At 34.5% G+C, this 21,187-nt stretch overlaps 1 protein-coding gene across 1 annotated transcript in view; it reads left to right on the top strand.

The window, feature by feature from the left end:
- The window catches only part of ETNK1 (ethanolamine kinase 1), a 109,943-nt gene extending 98,528 nt beyond the window's left edge, over nt 1-11,415 (top strand). The window contains exons 7-8 of the mRNA XM_037845505.1: nt 5,205-5,278; nt 5,595-11,415. Of these exons, the coding sequence (XP_037701433.1) occupies nt 5,205-5,278; nt 5,595-5,667 (147 nt within the window). The 3' untranslated portion in view covers nt 5,668-11,415. The remainder of the gene's footprint in view (nt 1-5,204; nt 5,279-5,594) is intronic.
- The last annotated feature ends 9,772 nt before the right edge of the window (nt 11,416-21,187 follow it).

The raw sequence follows: 21,187 nt of genomic DNA, 5'->3' as shown, positions 1-21,187 counted from the left end.
GAGGGGACACAGTTGAGACATAAGGAAAAGGAAATACAGAATGTAAGCTTTGTATCATTGTTGAATCTCTTATACTTCTTAGCTGTTCTTAATGGAATTACATAAAAGAATGTTCTTGTTCATGGGAAGTACATACGTGAATTATAGTGTATGTTCGAGGATGTGTGCAGCTAACTCTCATATGTTCAGAAGACAGAGAAATATATGATGGATGATAGGGAGGGAGGGAGGGAGGGAGGAAAGGAAAGAAATAGCGATGTGACAGCATGTTAAAGTTGGTGGATTGAGCTATCGGGGGAGGGGCGTCAGGGTATGATGGAATTCTGTGTATGGGGCTAGTATTGTTTTTGCAACTGTTCATATAACTATGAATTTATTTCAAAATAAAATTAAAAAAAAAAAAAACTAAACCAAATAAACTTAAAGTTTTTTGAACTTTGACAAGTTGTTTTAGACACATCAGTTGTAGACTTGGAAGGGATTCTTTCTAAGTGAAGTATTATGGCTATGTAAGGGTTTTCCAGCAAATAGTTTGGGGATTTATTTTAGTATTTGTTGACCATATAAAGCTTTTAATTTTTTTTTTTTTTTTGCACCAGGGGTAGGTAGCCTAGAGATTAAAATGACCTTTAACAGAGAGACACTTACATATCCACAACTTCCAAATCTTAGAGAAATACTGTATGTAAATCACAGAATATATTATTTTATTTGGAATTAAGAATTCTTTCATTAGCCTTTTTGGGAATGCAAATACTTTTTCCCACATAGGTAGTAAGTTTGGCAGTCTGACTCCAGAGCGTTGTTTTTTATTTTTTTTAAACCATTGTGCTTCATGTGCTTGTGACTTTAGCTGTTTATTCTTTACTCTATATCATTTATTTTCTAAACTTGTAGGAAGTTATATATCCTGTTAGTATTTTTTGAGGAAGATAAAAACAAAGTAGAATAGTAATAATAGCAACATACTTTTTTTTTTTTTTTTTTTTAAATCATCATTTTATTGAGATATATTCACATACCACGCAGTCATACAAAACAAATTGTACTTTCGATTGTTTACAGTACCATTACATAGTTGTACATTCATCACCTAAATCAATCCCTGACACCTTCATTAGCACACACACAAAAATAACAAGAATAATAATTAGAGTGAAAAAGAGCAATTGAAGTAAAAAAGAACACTGGGTACCTTTGTCTGTCTGTTTCCCTCCCCTACTTTTCTACACATCCATCCATAAACTAGACAAAGTGGTGTTTGGTCCTTATGGCTTTCCCAATCCCATTGTCACCCCTCATAAGCTACATTTTTATACAACTGTCTTCGAGATTCATGGGTTCTGGGTTGTAGTTTGATAGTTTCAGGTATCCACCACCAGCTACCCCAATTCTTTAGAACCTAAAAAGGGTTGTCTAAAGTGTGCATAAGAGTGCCCACCAGAGTGACCTCTCGGCTCCTTTTGGAATCTCTCTGCCACTGAAGCTTATTTCATTTCCTTTCACATCCCCCTTTTGGTCAAGAAGATGTTCTCCGTCCCACGGTGCCAGGTCTACATTCCTCCCTGGGAGTCATATTCCACGTTGCCAGGGAGATTCACTTCCCTGGGTGTCTGATCCCACGTAGGGGGGAGGGCAGTGATTTCACCTTTCAAGTTGGCTTAGCCAGAGAGAGAGGGCCACATCTGAGCAACAAAGAGGCATTCAGGAGGAGACTCTTAGGCACAAATACAGGGAGGCCTAGCCTCTCCTTTGCAGCAACCGTCTTCCCAAGGGTAAAACTTATGGTAGAGGGCTCAACCCATCAAACCACCAGGCCCCTATGTCTGTGGTCATGTTAGCAACCATGGAGGTGGGGTAGGCGAATATCCCTGCATTCTCCACAGGCTCCTCAAGGGGGCACTACATCTTTTTTTTTTTTTTTTTTCCCCTTGTTTGTCTTTTTTCTTTTTTTTTTTCTTTTTTTTTTTTTTAACTTTCCCTTCTTTTTTCAAATCACCTGTATGAAAAAAAAAGTTAAAAAGAAAACAAACATACAATAAAAGAGCATTTCAAAGAGACCATAGCAAGGGAGTAAGAAAAAGACAACTAACCTAAGATAACTGCTTAACTTCCAACATGTTCCTACTTTACCCCAAGAAAGTTACATAATATAGCAACATTTCAGTGAACTTGTTCCTACTACAACCATCAGAAATTAACAGACCATAGTCATTTCTGGGCATCCCCAGAACGTTAAATAGCTTATCTGTTCTTCCTGGATTATTGTTCCCCCTTCCTTAATTGCTCTCTACTGCTAGTTCCCCTACATTCTACATTATAAACCATTTGTTTTACATTTTTCAAAGTTCACATTAGTGGTAGCATATAATATTTCTCTTTTTGTGCCTGGCTTATTTCGCTCAGCATTATGTCTTCAAGGTTCATCCATGTTGTCATATGTTTCACCAGATCGTTCCTTCTTACTGCCGCGTAGTATTCCATCGTGTGTATATACCACATTTTATTTATCCACTCATCTGTTGAAGGACATTTGGGTTGTTTCCATCTCTTGGCAATTGTGAATAATGCTGCTATGAACATTGGCGTGCAGATATCTGTTCGTGTCACTGCTTTCCGATCTTCCGGGTATATACCGAGGAGTGCAATCGCTGGATCGAATGGTAGCTCTATATCTAGTTTTCTAAGGAACTGCCAGACTGACTTCCAGAGTGGCTGAACCATTATACAGTCCCACCAACAATGAATAAGAGTTCCAATTTCTCCACATCCCCTCCAGCATTTGTAGTTTCCTGTTTGTTTAATGGCAGCCATTCTAACCGGTGTTAGATGGTATCTCATTGTGGTCTTAATTTGCATCTCTCTAATAGCTAGTGAAGCTGAACATTTTTTCATGTGTTTCTTGGTCATTTGTATTTCCTCTTCAGAGAACTGTCTTTTCATATCTTTTGCCCATTTTATAATTGGGCTGTCTGTACTATTGTCATTGAGTTGTAGGATTTCTTTGTATATGCAAGATATCAGTCTTTTGTCAGATACATGGTTTCCAAAAATTTTTTCCCATTGAGTTGGCTGCCTCTTTACCTTTTGAGAAATTCCTTTGAGGTGCAGAAACTTCTAAGCTTGAGGAGTTCCCATTTATCTATTTTCTCTTTTGTTGCTTGTGCTTTGGGTGTAAAGTCTAGGAAGTGGCCTCCTAATACAAGGTCTTGAAGATGTTTTCCTACATTATCTTCTAGGAGTTTTATGGTACTTTCTTTTATATTGAGATCTTTGGTCCATTTTGAGTTAATTTTTGTGTAGGGGGTGAGGTAGGGGTCCTCTTTCATTCTTTTGGATATGGATATCCAACTCTCCCAGCCCCATTTGTTGAAAAGACCATTATGGCTCAGTTCGGTGACTTTGGGGGCCTTATCAAAGATCAGTCGGCCATAGATCTGAGGGTCTATCTCTGAATTCTCAATTCGATTCCATTGATCTATATGTCTATCTTTGTGCCAGTACCATGCTGTCTTGGCAACTGTGGCTTTATAATAAGCTTCAAAGTCAGGGAGTGTAAGTCCTCCCACTTCGTTTTTCTTTTTTAGAGTGTCTTTAGCAATTCGAGGCATCTTCCCTTTCCAAATAAATTTGATAACTAGCTTTTCCAAGTCTGCAAAGTAGGTTGTTGGAATTTTGATTGGGATTGCATTGAATCTGTAGATGAGTTTGGGTAGAATTGACATCTTAATGACATTTAGCCTTCCTATCCATGAACATGGAATATTTTTCCATCTTTTAAGGTCCCCTTCTATTTCTTTTAGTAGAGTTATGTAGTTTTCTTTGTATAGGTCTTTTACATCTTTGGTTAAGTTTATTCCTAGGTAATTGATTTTTTTAGTTGCTATTGAAAATGGTATCTTTTTCTTGAGTGTCTCTTCAGTTTGTTCATTTCTAGCATATAGAAACATTACTGACTTATGTGCATTAATCTTGTATCCCGCTACTTTGCTAAATTTGTTTATTAGCTCTAGTAGGTGTATCGTTGATTTCTCAGGGTTTTCTAGATATAAGATCATATCATCTGCAAACAATGACAGTTTTAGCAACATACTTTTAAAATAGAGATGATTAGGGGGTAAAACTTTTTTTTTTTAACTTTTTTTTAAACATATTGTTCCTGTTAATCTTTTAAAAGAATCCTTTGTGGAATACAGAATGACTAATATTCTGAGACTAAAAATTTGTGACTTATTAAAAGTTGCAGAGCCTGTACATGAACCTCAACATCTCATAATTCAAATTAAGAATTCTTTCTATTACACTGTATGCTTCACCTACCAAATTAGGTTTTGTTTGTTTGCTTTTTTAATAACGAGGACATAGTTGAGTAACTTTTTCTTAGAGATCTTTTGTTCTTGTTGTTATAGTAAATTTAGCTAACACAAAAACCTTATCTTTAAGACTGTTTTTTTCTAGTTGGAGTATTTCTAGTTAGTGGAGTAGTAGCCGGAAAGTGAAATTTCATTACCGTTACCAAAATTTTAAAATACCATGTTTAACTGCAAATAAACTGTAGAGCACATAAACAATATTACTTTAAAGTTCCTGAGTACTATACACTCTTCTATTTTTCCCTTTATGTCCTAAGACCCTGTTTTTCTATGGCGTTAGTAAAACTCATGTTGCTTCCTTTATGTTATGTTCAGTTTTGCAGAATTGGGTCAATAAAATTGCTTTCAGATGTTTGTCATCTCTAGACATTCTTCCCTTTAAACTATATTTATTGTTTCTGGAATTCAGATTTTTCTTTTTGTTTATATTTTTATGTCAAGAAACCAAGGCCTTTGATAACATTATAGGAAAGCTTTTTACCAATTATAACTATTGAAAACACTTAAGCAGTATTTGTCAGTTCTGGTACTGAACTCTGTGCTTTGTACAAAGTAGGTTACAGAAATGTAGTCTATTTTTTTAAGTGATTATAGTTTACCATAAACTCTTTTGGTGCAGATGAAAGTGCAGATATCTGAAAGTGCAGATATCCAGATAACTGTACACTTTAGTATTATCTTTGTTTTAGATATTTTTCTTTACAAAAAAAAAGCAGTGAGAAAGAACATATTGCACATGGAATTAATAAAAAAGGATAAAATTATTAATTTGATATTCATTTTACAAAGGAATGCATTCTAATTCTTGATTTTTTTCCCTGTCCTTTTTAGGCTTCTCATTTCTTTTGGGGATTGTGGGCTTTGATTCAAGCCAAATACTCCACTATCGAATTTGATTTCCTTGGGTAAGTTTGATTTACTGTATGCATTACATTTGTCTCTGCATTTTAAAAATTAACATTTAGAACTCATATGAAACATTTCAGTTAATTTTTCAGTCAAATATTATAAAGGCTGCAGACATTTAATAATTGGACTTGTGGGGAAATCTACTGTAAGCTCAGTGCCCTTTGTATTAGAAAAAGTGTCCAGTAGGTGGCACAATAAACTCAAAATATATTCTTAGAAAATCTTTTAAAAAACAGATGGGTAAGTACAATACAGGAAAGATTAAATTTTTCATCTTTGACTAATTTTGTTGTTATTCTCTTTTCTCACTAGGTATGCAATTGTTCGTTTTAACCAATACTTCAAAATGAAGCCTGAGGTTACTGCATTAAAAGTGCCTGAGTAAAGAGGAGGTTTAGTTATTCTTATGTAGCTGGGCTATCTTTGTGAATCTTTTCTTAAGAAATTCTGAAAAGCCAATATTTGTTAAAATTTTGTTATTTAATCTGGTTATTTTGCTTTACAAATTATGCCTCTAAACAACCAATCTGTTTTTTACATTTACTGAATGATGTCAAGAAATATACCTACTGTTATCAGTATGTACTGGATTAGAAATTTGTTAAATCTGCAAAAAGTTATACAGATGTCAGTTTAATCCTTTCTTTCTTAATTTAATCTATGTTATATGTGAGTTATTTATTAGGAATTTAACATGAATCTGCGACTGCTTTCATCTGTTTCATCTGGTTTGTTTAGAATAAGCAATGAAAATGTTCCAGAATAAGTTTTTAAAGTTTTACTTTAATAAGATTAATTTTAGTAAGCATTCTAGGTGTTCAGTAGAAACATATTAAACTTGAAACACTGTAAATGAAATGAATAATTTACTCTTGAAATGCCAGTCAGTCACTGGTATAGATAGCTTAGGATGTTCATAAAAAATACCTGTTTTGGAGAGCCAAATACATTTACTTTCTATGTTGGTAGTAATTCTTTTTAAACTTAATAAAGAAAGTTCTTTTGGGGGAATGTATCTTAGAATTAAATTCCCTTCACCCTACATTGTCTTCAGTAGAAATATTGATATTTACCGTATAATCCTGGAATAGGTATGATGAGTTATGTTGTAAAAATCTGTATTAATACTCTCATTTGCTAAATATGGTCATTTAAGTTACTAGTTTCAGTGTTTAAAATTTTACTTTATCAAATTGTTGCTACCCAAAACTTTTGTTTTACTTACTGAGTTGTTTTAGGTTTTTGTTTGTTATTAAATAGTAGCTAGTAGAATGACTGCTAATTTTTGAAACAGATATAGAAAATGTAGCATATTTGGGAACAAGAAAATATCATTTAGATCAGTTATTTTTACCTCTCCAGTTTCATTCCTTACAGTCTGGTTTCATGTTTTAGTTTGGTTCTATTCTTTAGGGTGATAGCACATGATTACTTGGTACATGTAAGTTCAAGGTAATAACATGAGGCTGTTAAAAGAATTAAATAAGGAACATTTAGTACATTGATCTTGTATGCTTAAATCTGATGTAACAAAATGTGAATTCAGCAGAAATAGTCATAGTAGGATGGCTTTTGTTGTTGTTTTGTCTTATTTTTGTTAAGTATATTTTTTAAATTTTGTTTGAGTGGTGAGAGAAAAGCAATTGTTATATGGAAGGAAGTTAGATCTTTGGGATAGATAAGTAGGTTCAAGTTTTGAAGATTGTGTGATACTGAACAATCCTGGTTAACTTTACTTTGAAAATTAGTCTGACGAGCTTTGCACTTTGGTCACATAAGTGCCCATGTACAAAGTTGGCTCAGTTTATCTGCATATTCAGAATAAGCAACCACAACTTTATACCCTGAGAAATCTCATGGGGAGTCTGATGTGGTATTTCAAATGACTTATATTCTCAGACAAGTGCTTTAAAATACTTGGATTATTTCAAGATGTTTAAAGCTAATAAGTAGAAACACTTAAAGGCCATATTAAATGGGAAATTCTAGTTACAGAATCTTAAAGTCAGTGTTAGGAAAAGATTTGTTTTCTACCTCCCCAATATTATAGATGTTCACTTTTGTTCTTATTAACAATGTTACTCTATGATCCAGTAGAATTTTGTCTAGTTGATTAAATGAATGGAACCAATTAAAAAATTAATTGATGGAATTTTCATCCATGGTTGGAACATTTTCATAGAAGGATGAAGAAATATAATGCTCTTGGGTTTTTTTCTTTCTGACTTCTTAAAGTGAAACAGTATGTATCTTGGAGAACTATGGGAGGAGAAAAGGGCATTTTTCTACCTCATTCCATATTCTTCAAACCATTTTGAGTAGAGATTCACTGAGCCATTGTTGGTAGACTGTGCATAGTTGCTACCTGTGACACTATTGTATGTATTTGAGAGATATTCATAACAAGTGAAGTGGTGGGGCTGGGTAATAGAGTCTCTCACTTTAGTCCTAGGAGTATACAGTGTATCTTGTGAACAAAGTGAGATACTTACATAACATCTCACTTTGGTGAGATTTTGAGTATTGTGATGCTCATATTTTCTGTATAGGTTTTTGGGATCATGGTGCAGGCTACAAATAGGGTTCAAAATTACTTCCTTCTGTATTGACCATTTAAGGGATTCTAAAGGAAGATAAATCTCAACAACATTCTAAAAACGTTCCTCTAAAATTTGTCTTGTGGTTTACTGAGATGTCTTTTGCCTTTCTATGTTAAGCTAAGGAACTTGAATGCCTTACTTAATAACTCAACTGATAGTAAGCCCATTTTGTAAATAATGAAAATGGATGTTAGAAGTGGCATTCTTGTATATTCAGTGTTATTCAATAGACCATAGAGGCCTAGATGCTTTAACAAGCATAATTTAATGATTTTTTTTTTCCCTTATGTACCTACACAATCTTTCCTTAACAGTGATATTTGATATTTTATTCTCCTCCTAACCCTATGCCACCACCGTTTTTTGGAAATCAAAGCAATGTGGTAGCAAATCATGCTGTTCACATGATCATCTGAGATCAATTTGAGCACAAAAAACTCGTCAACTGGTCTGCCTGGAATGTATATAAAACTGTAAATAAAAATTTGTAAATTAGTGTGACTTGTATCTTACATATGAAATAGTGTATTGTTTTGCATTCGCTTTCATTTTGTAGTTTTTCTTTAAGAAAATGATCCAGCTCTTTGGTTTTGCACTGGAAAAAGCCAACAGTTCTGGCTGCACAGTGGGATAACAGAGGAACTGGAAATAGGGTTTCTGTTTTTATGTTAATGTCATCACTTATTTATTTAGCCTCTCAGTGCCTACAATGACTTTTTTCACCTCTTTAGTTGCCCGTTAGTTTTTGTGAGGTTAGATTCCTGGAAGCAGTGAATTAATACATTGTTATATTAATAGAGCTCCATTCTTTGAGTCATGAATGGAAAGCAAATTAAAAATATAACTTAGTGATTGCAAACTGAAGTATTACCCTCTTCTGTTTTCAGAGTTATTAACCTTTCTCTACAAAAAATCCATGAAGTTTTGTGTATCTCAATGTGAATCTAAACCCCATGTATACAAGAGATATGATAAATAATAGCTCTTGGTTCAACTGAAGTACATCTCAGTTGGCTTCTCTAAATAAAGTTCATTATTTAGAAGGGACAGAAGGGAAATAAGTAATCTTTTAATGAAAACTATTTCCATTTTAGCTGAACTAAAACTATTTTAATTTCATTTTAACTTCAAAAATATATGCCTATAAACCTTACAGATTTAAAGAAAAAAATTCCCTGAACACTAAAAGTTAGAAACCTCCACTTTTAAAATTATACAGGCAATTCTTTTTTAGATTACACTCAAGCCTTCTATACGATTTTATAAATTCCTTACTTTGCAATATAAAGAATAATACTATGTAGTAGTTGTGTTTTCTGCTTTAAATTGCTTTACTAAGCATTTTATACTGCATTCCAAAGTGATGAAGATTTAAGCTTTTAATATTTTTCAGTCATTCAGTTGATGGAGCAACTTAATGCTTTATGCTAGGTGGAGCGTTGTTTTTGGCAGCAGTTTATGCTACTTTACAGAAAAGAAGGGAAGTGCTAGTAATTATTCACAGAAGGAAAAGAAAGATAAGTATGTGGTAAAGCTACTTTATTTCAAAATTTATTTGCTCTGATTTTTCTTCTTTAGTCCATTAGATTTTAGAATGTCCTTTGGGGACTTGATTACATATTGAGACAATCTGTTTTGTTTGCTTGGTTTCTTTTTTTTTTTTTTTTTTTTTTTAAAGACAATAGTTATATTGAACCATCCTTTTTTTCTCCTGCATACCATATGTGTGATTATATTGTTATATCTTGTGTTGGATGTCTTTGGACAGAAAAGTCTATCAATTATTTAAATAAAATTTTCCCTGTTTTTGAAGGTGTTTGTAAATGTGTTGCTATGAAAGAAATTATTTGGATTTGCATTTCAAGGGGGGAGATCTTCCCCCCACCCTGCCCCCAAAAATGGTATATTGAAAAATGAAATCTGGAAAAGTTTTTGTTTCAAATAAGTAATACTTGAAAACTGAAATTAAGATATATTATAGGATGAGTTAGATTTTCCTGGACAGATTTTTACACTAAAATTTTTCATTTCTGAATCATAATTTCAAATGGATAGAAGATTGGACTATTTGGATGGAAAAAATGATAGTGCTTGTAGAAAATAGCCTTTTGTGTTCAAGACATCTAAAATTCAAGTTGTTAGGTTTCTGTCCTGAAATATGCTTTCTCTTCTTTCCTATATTTGATGCATTTACTATGCTATTGGTGTTATAAAACATTAGGGTTGAAATACCACTATATCTGTGTTCAGTATGAATTCTATAGCGATTCTAGTTATGAAAATAGTTGCTCTCTAAAATACCCCTTTAATCCTTAAATGTAGGCATTTCTTTCTGTTTACATCTTACCCATTAATGGCATTATAAATACCATTAGTCATGATAAGATGTTTATAAAAATTGAAAACATTACATATTGTATTTGAACTAGTTTGTGAAGGGTAAGACACTCCTGATTGGTTTGAATTGTAGGCGTTCCATTAGTTAAATTTAAAAACTCCTAATAAAGGAACTTTCAAAGATACATTGAAGCCTTATGGTATCCATAGCTTCTGTGATCTGGAAAAGATCCCTCACCTCTCCTCTAAAAACAGTGAAGAAGAGAGTGTATTCTTGCCATGGTTCTGGTTAAAGTGTGCTGCTACTTAAATGTAGCTACTATTTAAATGAAATTTTATTGTCCAATAATCTGAAGTAGTTTCTTGTATTTACCTGTACTAAAATAACTATAAATTGATGGAATCTGCAAAGAAGAAACTTTTTGACTGTCCTGTATTTAGGAGCCTTCATATAGCTAGGTCAGTTTCCATGATATGAAGTATTTGAATTTTAAAATATACAGTTATTATAAGGAAAAAGACATGGCGTTATTCCATGTGCTTAAATAAAAGTAATTTCCTCATTCAGTTTCAGAAGAAAAAATGAGATGAGTAATTGTCATTGCATTAGCTGTATGTTGAATTGGGAAATTGTGACATAAAAACTTAAATTTGCATTTATCAAATGTGAACCATAGTGTATAACGCTGCTTTGTATATACTGTAAGTGCTGCAAATAGTCTCAGCACTGAAAATGTCTTGATACCTCTCAAATGAATGCAACTTTCGATGTAGGTGTTTTGATATGCCTCAGAAAGTATCTGAGTGTCTAAGAACTTGTTAATCTGTTTAGTAATGAAGATACTTCCTGTTTTTATTTGTTGCATATTTTCATGTTTAAAATTTAATTTTTACATTTTTGCTACTGTTAATTTAAGTAAAATTTGTTCTGTGGATAAAATTGGGTTGTCAGTGAAGAAAATTTAAAACAACATCATTCATGTAACTGCCTAAGTAAAAATACATTTTTGCTATTTGTTCCAAAACTTTTAATGAAGCTGTTTGTATTTCTGTTTAAACATAGGTGATATTTAGGCTTTATTTCTGTTTAATAAGGCCTTCTACTGTTGATTAAATGAAGGAATGTATCTTTCTGAAGAGATTTATCTTCTGTAAATAAAAATTGGTTGTAACAATAAAATTGGGTTCTAACTGCAGTGTATCCATAAATTTTATTGTCCCTTTAACTTATTTTTGAGGTTGTCCTTTTATAAAATATCTGGAAAAACAAGATTTTTTAAATTAGTGTGTACCTGTTTGTATATTTGGGGTGATTTTGTAAATTTTTAATTTAATATCTACTGTGAAGTTTTGACAAAAGTTTACTTTTGAAAATTTGGTTGAGATGAGGATACGGACTTTAACAATTTATGAACAAATTCTGTTTGTCTAGTTAAAAAATTATTATTCTATTTAACTACTATATTATTCTTTTAACCACTATACTTACTTTGTGCCTTTACTATGTTTGGGGCTAAAGGTGGGAAACATAATTAGTCCCAACTGTTTGGGACCTTGCATCTAGGCAGAGAGTATCCATTCAACCCAATGTTTATTAAGCTGTTAATAATTGTCAGATACTGTGATAGATGGTGAAGATGCAAAGATAAAAAAAAATATGATCTCTGCTCTCAGGTGATGTTTTACCATGAAGGTTAGTTCTTCATAATCAAAAATTTGTGTGTGTGTGTGTGTGTGTGTGTGTGTGTGTTTGAATGTGTGAGGGGTGTTTCATAGAATTTTTCCAATTTGCGGTTGTCCGTTTTTTTCCTAATGATTATGTTGAGGCTGTGTATCCCCAACTGAAATACCGGAGAAGTGATTTGTCCTTGTTAGAGTATCATATCTGAAGGAATTCATTGGTGATATTAATTTTGATCACCTGGTCAAAGTATTCAATGTATTGTTTTGTGTCTTCACTGTATAGTTATTTTCCCCCTTGCAACTAATAAGCAATCTGTGGGGAGGTAATTAAAGATCATGTAAATATTTTTCTCCTTATCAAATATCAGCTATCCCCTATTCTTTTTTTTTCAAATTCATTTTTATTGAGATATATTCACATACCCTATGGTCATCCATAGTGTACAATCAGTTGTTTACAGTACCATCATATAGTTGCTCATTCATCACCAACATCAAATTTTGAACATTTTCATTACTCAAAAAAAAAATATATAAAAATACAAATAAAGAACACCCAAAACATCCCATCCCCTCCATTATTCATTTAGATTTAGTGCCCATTTTTTTACTCATCTGTCCATACATTGGATAGAGGGAGTATGAGCCACAAGGTTTTCACAATCACACAGTCACACTGTGTCAGAAACATAGTTATACAATCATCTTCAAGAATCAAGGCTACTGGGTTGCAGTTCAACAGTTTCAGGTATTTCCTTCTAGCTATTCCAATACACTAAAAACTAAAAAGGATATCTATATAATGCTTAAGAGTAACCTCCAGAAATACCTCTCAACTCCATTTAAAACCTCTCAGCCACTGAAACCTTATTTTGTTTCATTTCTCCTCCCCCTTTTGGTCGAGAAGACTTTCTCAATTCCATGATGCTGGGTCTAGGCTCATCACCTGCAATCATGTCCCATGTTGCCAGGGAAATTTACACCCTTGGGAATCATGTCCCACATAGCAGTTTACCTGCCAAGTGGGCTTACAGAGAGAGGCCACATCTGAGCAACAAAAGAGATTCTCTGTGGGTGTCTCTTAGGCACAATTACAGAGGATTATAGAAGAGGATTAGCCTCTTTTTTGCAGTAACAAGCTTCATAAGGGCAAGCCCCAAGATTGAGGGCTTGGCCTTCTAAATTGGTCCTTGTGAGAGTATCAGTAACTCACCAGGTGGGGAAGTTTAATATTTCTGCATTTACCCCAGTCCCTCAGGGGGGCTTTGCAAATACATTTTTATTTTCTGCCCAAATTATTTGGGATGTATGAGGTTTCACGCTAACCTGTACAAACCAGCCAGATACTACTCCCTATTCAAAGTTTCATGTAATTATGATGTTTGAATTAACTGACCATGCAAGTTAAATTATTCAGTGTGCTACAGAAAATATAGATTTTTGCACCTAATAAACATCTCTTCATTTGGTTTCATACAGAAGTTGAAGTTTTAAAACACAGTCAATATCATCCTTTGCCGTTTAGTCTGATTTGCCTTAGACCTAACCAGATCCACTTCATTCATATCTCTAATTGAAGTCTGAACTCTTTTACAGCCTTTTTAATGGTTGCTGTATAGGGTAATACTGAAATTCATAACTGCTGAACTCCAGCTCTGAGTTTCAGGTGTCACACAGATACTCAAAATTTCCACGGACCAACCAGGTTGTACACAAAGAGCTCAGCATCTCAGAATTTAGAGATAACCATTACAGTTCAGGGGTAGATGTGACTGCTGTAAGAGCTTACAATCTAGGGACCTTTAAAATAAGCCTTCCCCTGATAACCTGTGCTCTAAGGTTCAATTCTCAGAGTTTCCATATTATAGTTATTCTGTATTAGTGAGGCATTATAATGATTGTCTTTGTTTCTGGCTTATTTTACTTAAAATGCTGTCCTCAAGATCCTTTCACTTAGTTGCATGCCTCACAACATCATTCCTTCTTGCAACCACTCAATCTTCTATCGTATGCACACACCACAGTTCACCATTCTGTTGATCACTCTATGTACACTTAGGCCACCTCCATCTATTGCAAATTGTGAATACTGCCACCATAAATACCAGTGTACAAATGTCCATTCACATTCCTGCTTTCAGTTCTTCAGGTTTATACCCAAAAATGAGGTTGCAGTACCTTATGGCAACCACATACTTAGCTTTTTGTGGAACCACCACACTGCGCTCCAGAGGGGCTGCACCATTCTACTAACCCATCAGCAGTGGATAGGTACATCCCTCTCTCCACATGTTCTCCGTCACTTGTATCCCTCTATTTTTTTTCCTGTGCAATTTTATAGAGATAATTCACATATCATAAAATCATCCACAGTATACAATCAATTCTTCAGAGTATCAACATATCAAAATCAGCCCTTGAACACATTCATTATGCCAAAATAAATAAATAAATAGTAAAAAAGATAAAAGAAAAAAACACTAAAATACAATTAAAAGGTCAAATAACAAAAACATCTAGAATCCCCCACCCCTCCCTTATATCCCCATATTATAGACATTTAACTTTGGTGTATTGCCTTTGTTACAATTAGTGGAAGCACATTACAATGTTACTGTTAACTGTAGACTCTGGTTTGCATTGATTATCTATTTTTCCCCAATACCATCCCATTTTCATCACCTTGCTAAGTTGACATTCATTTGAACTCCCACATTTGAAAACATTTTTATATTTGTACATTTATTCACCATCATTGACAACTCTTGGTTTCACTAAGTTAATACTGTCCCAGTCTTTATTGTCTATCTTTCCTTCTGGTGTCACACATGCCCCTAGCCTTCCTCTTTCAACTTTACTCACAGTCATCTTTGTTCAGTGTACTTATAATATTGTGCTACTATCACACAGTATTGTACTATCCATTTCTGGATCTATAAAATCAATGCTGTTGAACATTTTATACTCTTGCAGCATCAAATGTCCAATCTCTACCCTCTTCTATTTCCTGATAACCTGTGTTCTCAGCTTTAATTCTCAAAGTTTGTGCATTAATGTTAGTTCATATTAGCGAGGCCATACAGTATTTGTTCTTTTGTTTCTGGCTAATTTCATTCAGCATAACATCGTCAAAGTTCATCCACGTTGTTAATATGCTCCATGGCTTTATTCTGTTTTACAGCTGCATAATACTCCATCATATGTATAGACCACAGTTTGTTTATCCACTCCTCTGTTGATGAACATTTGGGCTATTTCCTTCTCTTGGCAATTGTGAATAATGCAGCTATAAACATTGGTTTACAAATGTCTGTGTCTTAGCTTTCGGTTCCTCTGCATATATACCTAGTAATGGAATGCTGGATAATATGGCAATTCTAAACTTTGCTTCTTGAGGACCCACCACACTGCCTTCCAGAGTGACTACATTCCCCAAAACAGTGAATAAGTGTGCTTCATTCTCCACATGCTCTCCAGCACTTGTAATTGTCTGTTTTGTTTTTTTTTTTTATCATGACCATTCTAGTGGGTGAGATGATACCTCATTGTGGTTTTGATTTGCATTTCCTTAATAGCCAGTGAAGTTGAGCATCTTTTCATATGTTTTTGAGGCATTTGTATTTCCTCTTCAGAAAAATGTCTGTCCATGTCTTTTGCCCATTTTTTAATTGGGTTGTTCGTCTTTCTGTTTTTGAATTGTAGGATCTCTTTATGTATTCTGGATATTAAGCCCTTATCTGATATGTGGTTTCCAAATACTGTCTCCCATTGCATAGGCTGCCTTTTTATTTTTCTAACAAAGTCCTTTGATGTACAAAAGTGTTTAATTTTGAGGAGATCCCATTTATCTGTTTCTTCTTTCATTGTTCTCACTTTGGGTGTAAGGTCTAGGAAACCACCTCCTATCACAAGATCTTTAAGATATTTTCCTACACTTTCTTCTAAAAGTTTTAGGATCTTAGAACTAATGTTTAGTTATTTGATCCATTTCGAGTTAATTTTTGTATAAGGTGTGAGATAGGAGTCCTCTTTCATTCTTTTGGATATGGATATCCAGTTTTCCAAACACCATTTATTGAAGAGACTACTCTGTCCTAGTTTCATTGGCTTGACTGCCTTATCAAAGATCAACTGGCTTAGATGACAGGGTCTATTTCTGAATACTCAATTCAATTCCATTAGTCAGGATATCTGTCTTTATGCCAGTACCATGGTGTTTTGAGCACTGCAGTTTTATAATACGCTTCAGCGTCAGTGTTCCGGTTTGCTAATGCTGCCTTTTCATACAACACCAGAAATGGATCAGCTTTTATAAAGGGGGTTTATTTGGTTACAAAGTTAGTCTTAAGTCCATAAAGTGTCCAAGGTAAGGCATCAACAAAGGGTACCTTCACTGGAGAAAGGCCATTGGCATCCTGAAAACCTCTGTTATCTAGGAAGGCACGTGGCTGGTGTCTGCTCCAGAGTTCTGGTTTCAAAATGGCTTCTCCAAAGTGTTGCTCTTGGGGTGTTTTGTCCTCTTAGCTTCTCCGGAGCAAAAGTCTGCTTTCAATGGCCATCTTCAAAATGTCTAAGTTGCAGCAAACTCCTTCTGTCTGAGCTCTTTCTTTTATATGGCTCCGGTGATTTAATTCAGACCCACCCTGAATGGGTGGGGTAACACCTCCATGGAAATTATCAAAAGTCATCACCCAGTTGAGTGTGTCATATCTCCATGGAAACATCCAATCAACAGGTTCCAACCCAATCAACACTAATACGTTGGCCCCCACAAGATTGCATAAAGATAGTGGCATTTTGGGAGACATTATACATCCAAACCGGCATAGTCAGGTAGTGTGAGACTTCCTACTTAATTTCTCTTTCTCAAGATATTTTTGGCTATTTGGGGTACCCTGTCTTTCCAAATAAATTTGGTTATTGTTTTTTCTATTTCTGCAAAGTAAGTTGTTGGGACTTTAATTAGTATTGCATTAAATCTATAAATAATTTTAGATAGAATTGACATCTTAACTATATTTAATCTTCCATTCCATGAACACAGTATGTTCTTCCATTTTTTAGTTCCTGTTTGATTTCTTTTTACAGTTTCTTACAGTTTTCTGTCTATTGGTCTCTTGTGGCCTTGGTTAAGTTTATTCCTGAATACTGGATTCTTTTGGTTGCTATTGTAAATGGAATTTTTTTCTTGATTTCCTCCTCATGGTGCTCATTACTGATGTATAGGGACACTACTGATTTTTGCATGTTGATCCTGTACCCTGCCACCTTACTGTGTTATTAGTTCTAGTAACTTTGCTGTATATTTTTCTGGATTTTCTACGTATAGTATCATGTCTTCTGCAAACAGTGAAAGTTTTACTTCTTCCTCTCCAATTTGGATGCTGTTTATTTCATTTTCTTGCTAATTGCTCTAGCTAGAACTTCCAGCACAATGTTGAATAACAATGGTGACAGTGGGCATCCTTGTCTTGTTCCTGATCTTAGAGGGAAAGCTTTCAGTCTTTCCCCATTGAGAATGATGTTAGCTGTGGATTTTTCATATATTGCCTTTATCATATTGAGGAAGGTCTCCTCTGTTCCTATTTTTGAGTGTTTACAGCAAGAAAAGATGATCAATGTTGTCAAATGCCTTTTCTGCGTTGATAGAGATGATTGTGTGGTTTTTCCATTTTGCTTTATTGATGTGATGCATTACATTAATTGATTTTTTTGTCTTGAGCCAGCCTTGCATGCCTGAAATAAATCCCACTTGGTCATGGTAATGTATAATTCTTTTAATGTGCCACTGGATTTCATTTGCAAGTATTTTGTTGAGGATTTTTGCATGTATATTCTTTAAAGATGTTGGTTTATAATTTTCTTTTTTTTTTGAAGTATCGTTGTCTGTCTTTGGTATTAAGTTGGCTTCATAGAATGAGTTAGGTAACTTTCCCTCTTCCATTTTTTGAGGAGTTTCAGCAGCATTGGTACTGATTCTTTCTTGAATGCATGGTAGAATTCACTTGTGAAGCCATCTTGTCCTGGACTTTTCTTTTTGGGAGGTTTTTGATGACTGATTCAGTCTCTTTACCTGTGATTGGTTTGTTGAGGTTGTCTGTTTCTTCTCAAGTCAATACTGATTATTTAAGATGCTTTTCCAGGAAATGTCCATTTTGTCTAAGGGGTCTATTTTATTAGCATGAAGTTGCTCATAGTATCCTCTCATTATCTCCTTTATTTCTGCAGGGTCAGTAGTTCTGTCCCCTTTCCCATTTCTGATTTTACTTATTTGCATTCTCTCTCTCTCTCTCTCTCTCTCTCTCTCTCCCTCTCTCTCATTAGCCTAGCTAAGGGTTTTGTTAATTTTCTCAAAGAACCATCTTTGGGTTTTGTTGATTCTCTCTATTGTTTCACTCTCAATTTCATTTATTTTTGCTCTTGTTTCTTTCCTTCTGTTTGCCTTTTGGGTTAATGTTGCTGTTCTTTTTTTAGTTCCTGCAGATGAAACAGTTAATTCCTCAATTTGTGCTCTTTCAACTCTTAATATAGGTGTTATGGGCAATAAATTTCCCTCAGCACCACCTTGCTGAATCCCATAAGTTTTGATATGTTGTGTTTTCATTTTCATTTTGCCTCAAGATAATACTAATTTCTCTTGTAATTTCTTCCTTACCCACTGGTTGTTTTAAGAATGTGTTGTTTAGTCTCCATATATTTGTGAATTTTCTGACTTTCTGCCTGTTACTGATTTCCAACTTGATTCCATTATAATCTGAGAAAGTGTTCTGTATCATGTCCACATTTTAAATTCATTGAAACTGTCTTTGTGACCCAACATGTGGTCTATACTATAGAATGATCCATGAGCATTTGAGAAAAATGTATATCCTGCCGTTGTGGGGTGTAGTGTTCTATAAATGTCTTTCAAGTCTAGTTCATTCATCGTGCAATTCAACATCTGTTTCCTTATTGATCCTCTTTCTAGATGTTCTATCCATTGATGAGAGTGGTATACTGAAGTCTCCAACTATTATTGTAGAGGTATCTACTTCTCCCTCAGTGTTGTCAATGTTGCCTCATGTACTTTAGGGCACTCTGGCTTGGTGCCTAAATATTTATGGTTGTTATGTCTTCTTGATGAATTGTCCTTTTTATTATAGTATCGAGTCCTTCTTTGTCTGTTTTAATAGTTTTACATTTAAAGTCTAATTTGTCTGATATTAATATATCTACTCCCACTTTTTTTTGGTTGTTGTTTGCATGAAATATCTTTTTCCAGTCTTTCACTTTCAACCTATTTTTGTCCTTGTGTTTAAAGTAAGTTTCTTGTAGACAGCATACAGATGGGTCCTGTTTTTTAATCCATTCTGCCAGTCTCTGTCATTTTATTGGGTTTAGTACTTTTTCTACCATTTTGTCATTTGGATTTTATATTATCATATCTTATTTTATTCTCTCTCTCCTTTTACCATTCCTGATCATCTTCATTTCTACACTCTTCTCCAGATTTTTCTCTCCTGTCTTTTCCTATCAGCCTGTTGCACTCCCTTTATTATTTTTTGTAGCACTTGTCTCTTATTCACAAACTCAGGGTGTCTTTGTCTGAAAATATTGTAATTTTTTCCTCATCTTTAAAGGACAGTTTTGCTATGTAACAAATTCTTGGTTGGCAGTTTTTTCTCTTCCAGTAAATATATATTCATAACACTGCCTTCTTGAATCCATGGTTTCTGCAGAGAAATCCATACATAGTCTTGTCGCGTTTCCTTTGTATGTGATGATTGCTTTTCTCTGGCTGCTTTTCAGAATTCTGTCTTTGACATAGGAGAATCTGATCAGGTAAGTGTCTTGGAGTAGGTCTATTCATATCTATTCTGTTTGGGTACACTGCTTCTTGGACCTGTTGTTTAATGTCTTTCATAAGAGTTGGGAAATTTTCAGTGATTATTTCTTGTATTCTTTCTGCCCCCTTTTGCCTTCTCCTTCTGGGAAACCCGTAATGTATATTCTATGCACTTCATGTTGTCATTCAGTTCCTGAAGCTCTTGCTCATATTTTTCCATTCTTTTCCCGACTGTTCTTTTGTGTGTATGATTTCACATGTTCTGTCTTCTACTTCACTGACCCTTTCTTCTGCCTGTTCAAATCAACTGTTGTATTCTCCATTGTGTTTTTCATCTCTTTCTATTTTGCCTTTCATTCCTGTAAGTTCTGCCATTTGTTTTTTCAAGCTTATAAATTCTTCTTTATGTTCATCCAGTATCTTCTTTATATCCTTCATTTCTTTTGCTACATTTTTCTTCAGCTCATTGATTTGATATAGAAGATTGTTTGAACATCTTTAATTATTTGTTTCAATTCCTGTATCTCAGTTGAAGTGTTAGTGTTCCCTTGGCTAGTCCATATATTCATCTTTCTTAGTATGGCCCATTATTTTTAGCTGTCTAGGCATCTATTTTTCTTGATTAGATTATTCTGGAGCTCATTTTCACTCTTTTACCTAGGGTTTCCCTGTTGGTTGGCTTTCTTCTCTATCTGTCCTTTGGTGTTCAGTTCAACTTATTCTAGACCTTTGTTCTAGTTTGCTAATGCTGCTGGAATGCGAAATACTAGAAATAGATTGGCTTTTATAAAAGGGGATTTATTTGGTTACACAGTTACAGTCTTAAGGCCATGAAGTGTCGAAGGTAACACATCAACGATCAGGTACTTTCACTGGAAGATGGCCAATGGCGTCCGGAAAACCTATGTTAGCTGGCAAGGCATGCGGCTGGCATCTGCTCCAAGTTCTGGTTTCAAAATGGTTTTCTCCCAGGACGTTCCTCTCTAGGCTTCAGCTCCTCAAAAAATGTCACTCTTAATTGCTCTTGGGTCATTTGTCCTCTCTTAACTTCTCTGGAGCAAAAGTCTCTTTCAAAGGCCATCTCCAAAATGTCTCTGTAAGCTGGAGCTCCTCTCTCAGTTCTCTCTCCAAAGTTTCCCTCTTGGCTGTGGCAAGCTTGCTCCTTCTGTCTGAGCTTATAAAGTGCTCCAGTGAACTAATTCAGACCCTCCCTGAATGGGCAGGGCCACAACGCCATGGAAATTATCCAGTCAGAGTTATCACTCACTGTTGGGTGGGGTGCATTTCCATGGAAACAACCTAATCCAAACGTTCCAACTTAATCCCCACTAATATGTCTGCCCCACAAGATTGCTTCAAAGATAATGGCATTTTGGGGGACATAATACATTGAACTGGCACAACCTCTAACATAACTTTTGTCTAGTTGATCAGAATTTTTCAGCTCTTGTTTTTCTGGT

This window comes from Choloepus didactylus, chromosome 8 (assembly GCF_015220235.1).
Source record: "Choloepus didactylus isolate mChoDid1 chromosome 8, mChoDid1.pri, whole genome shotgun sequence".
Lineage (NCBI taxonomy): Eukaryota > Metazoa > Chordata > Mammalia > Pilosa > Megalonychidae > Choloepus > Choloepus didactylus.
The sequence above is the reverse complement of the archived record's forward strand: the minus strand, read 5'-3'. Positions and strand labels throughout refer to the sequence as shown.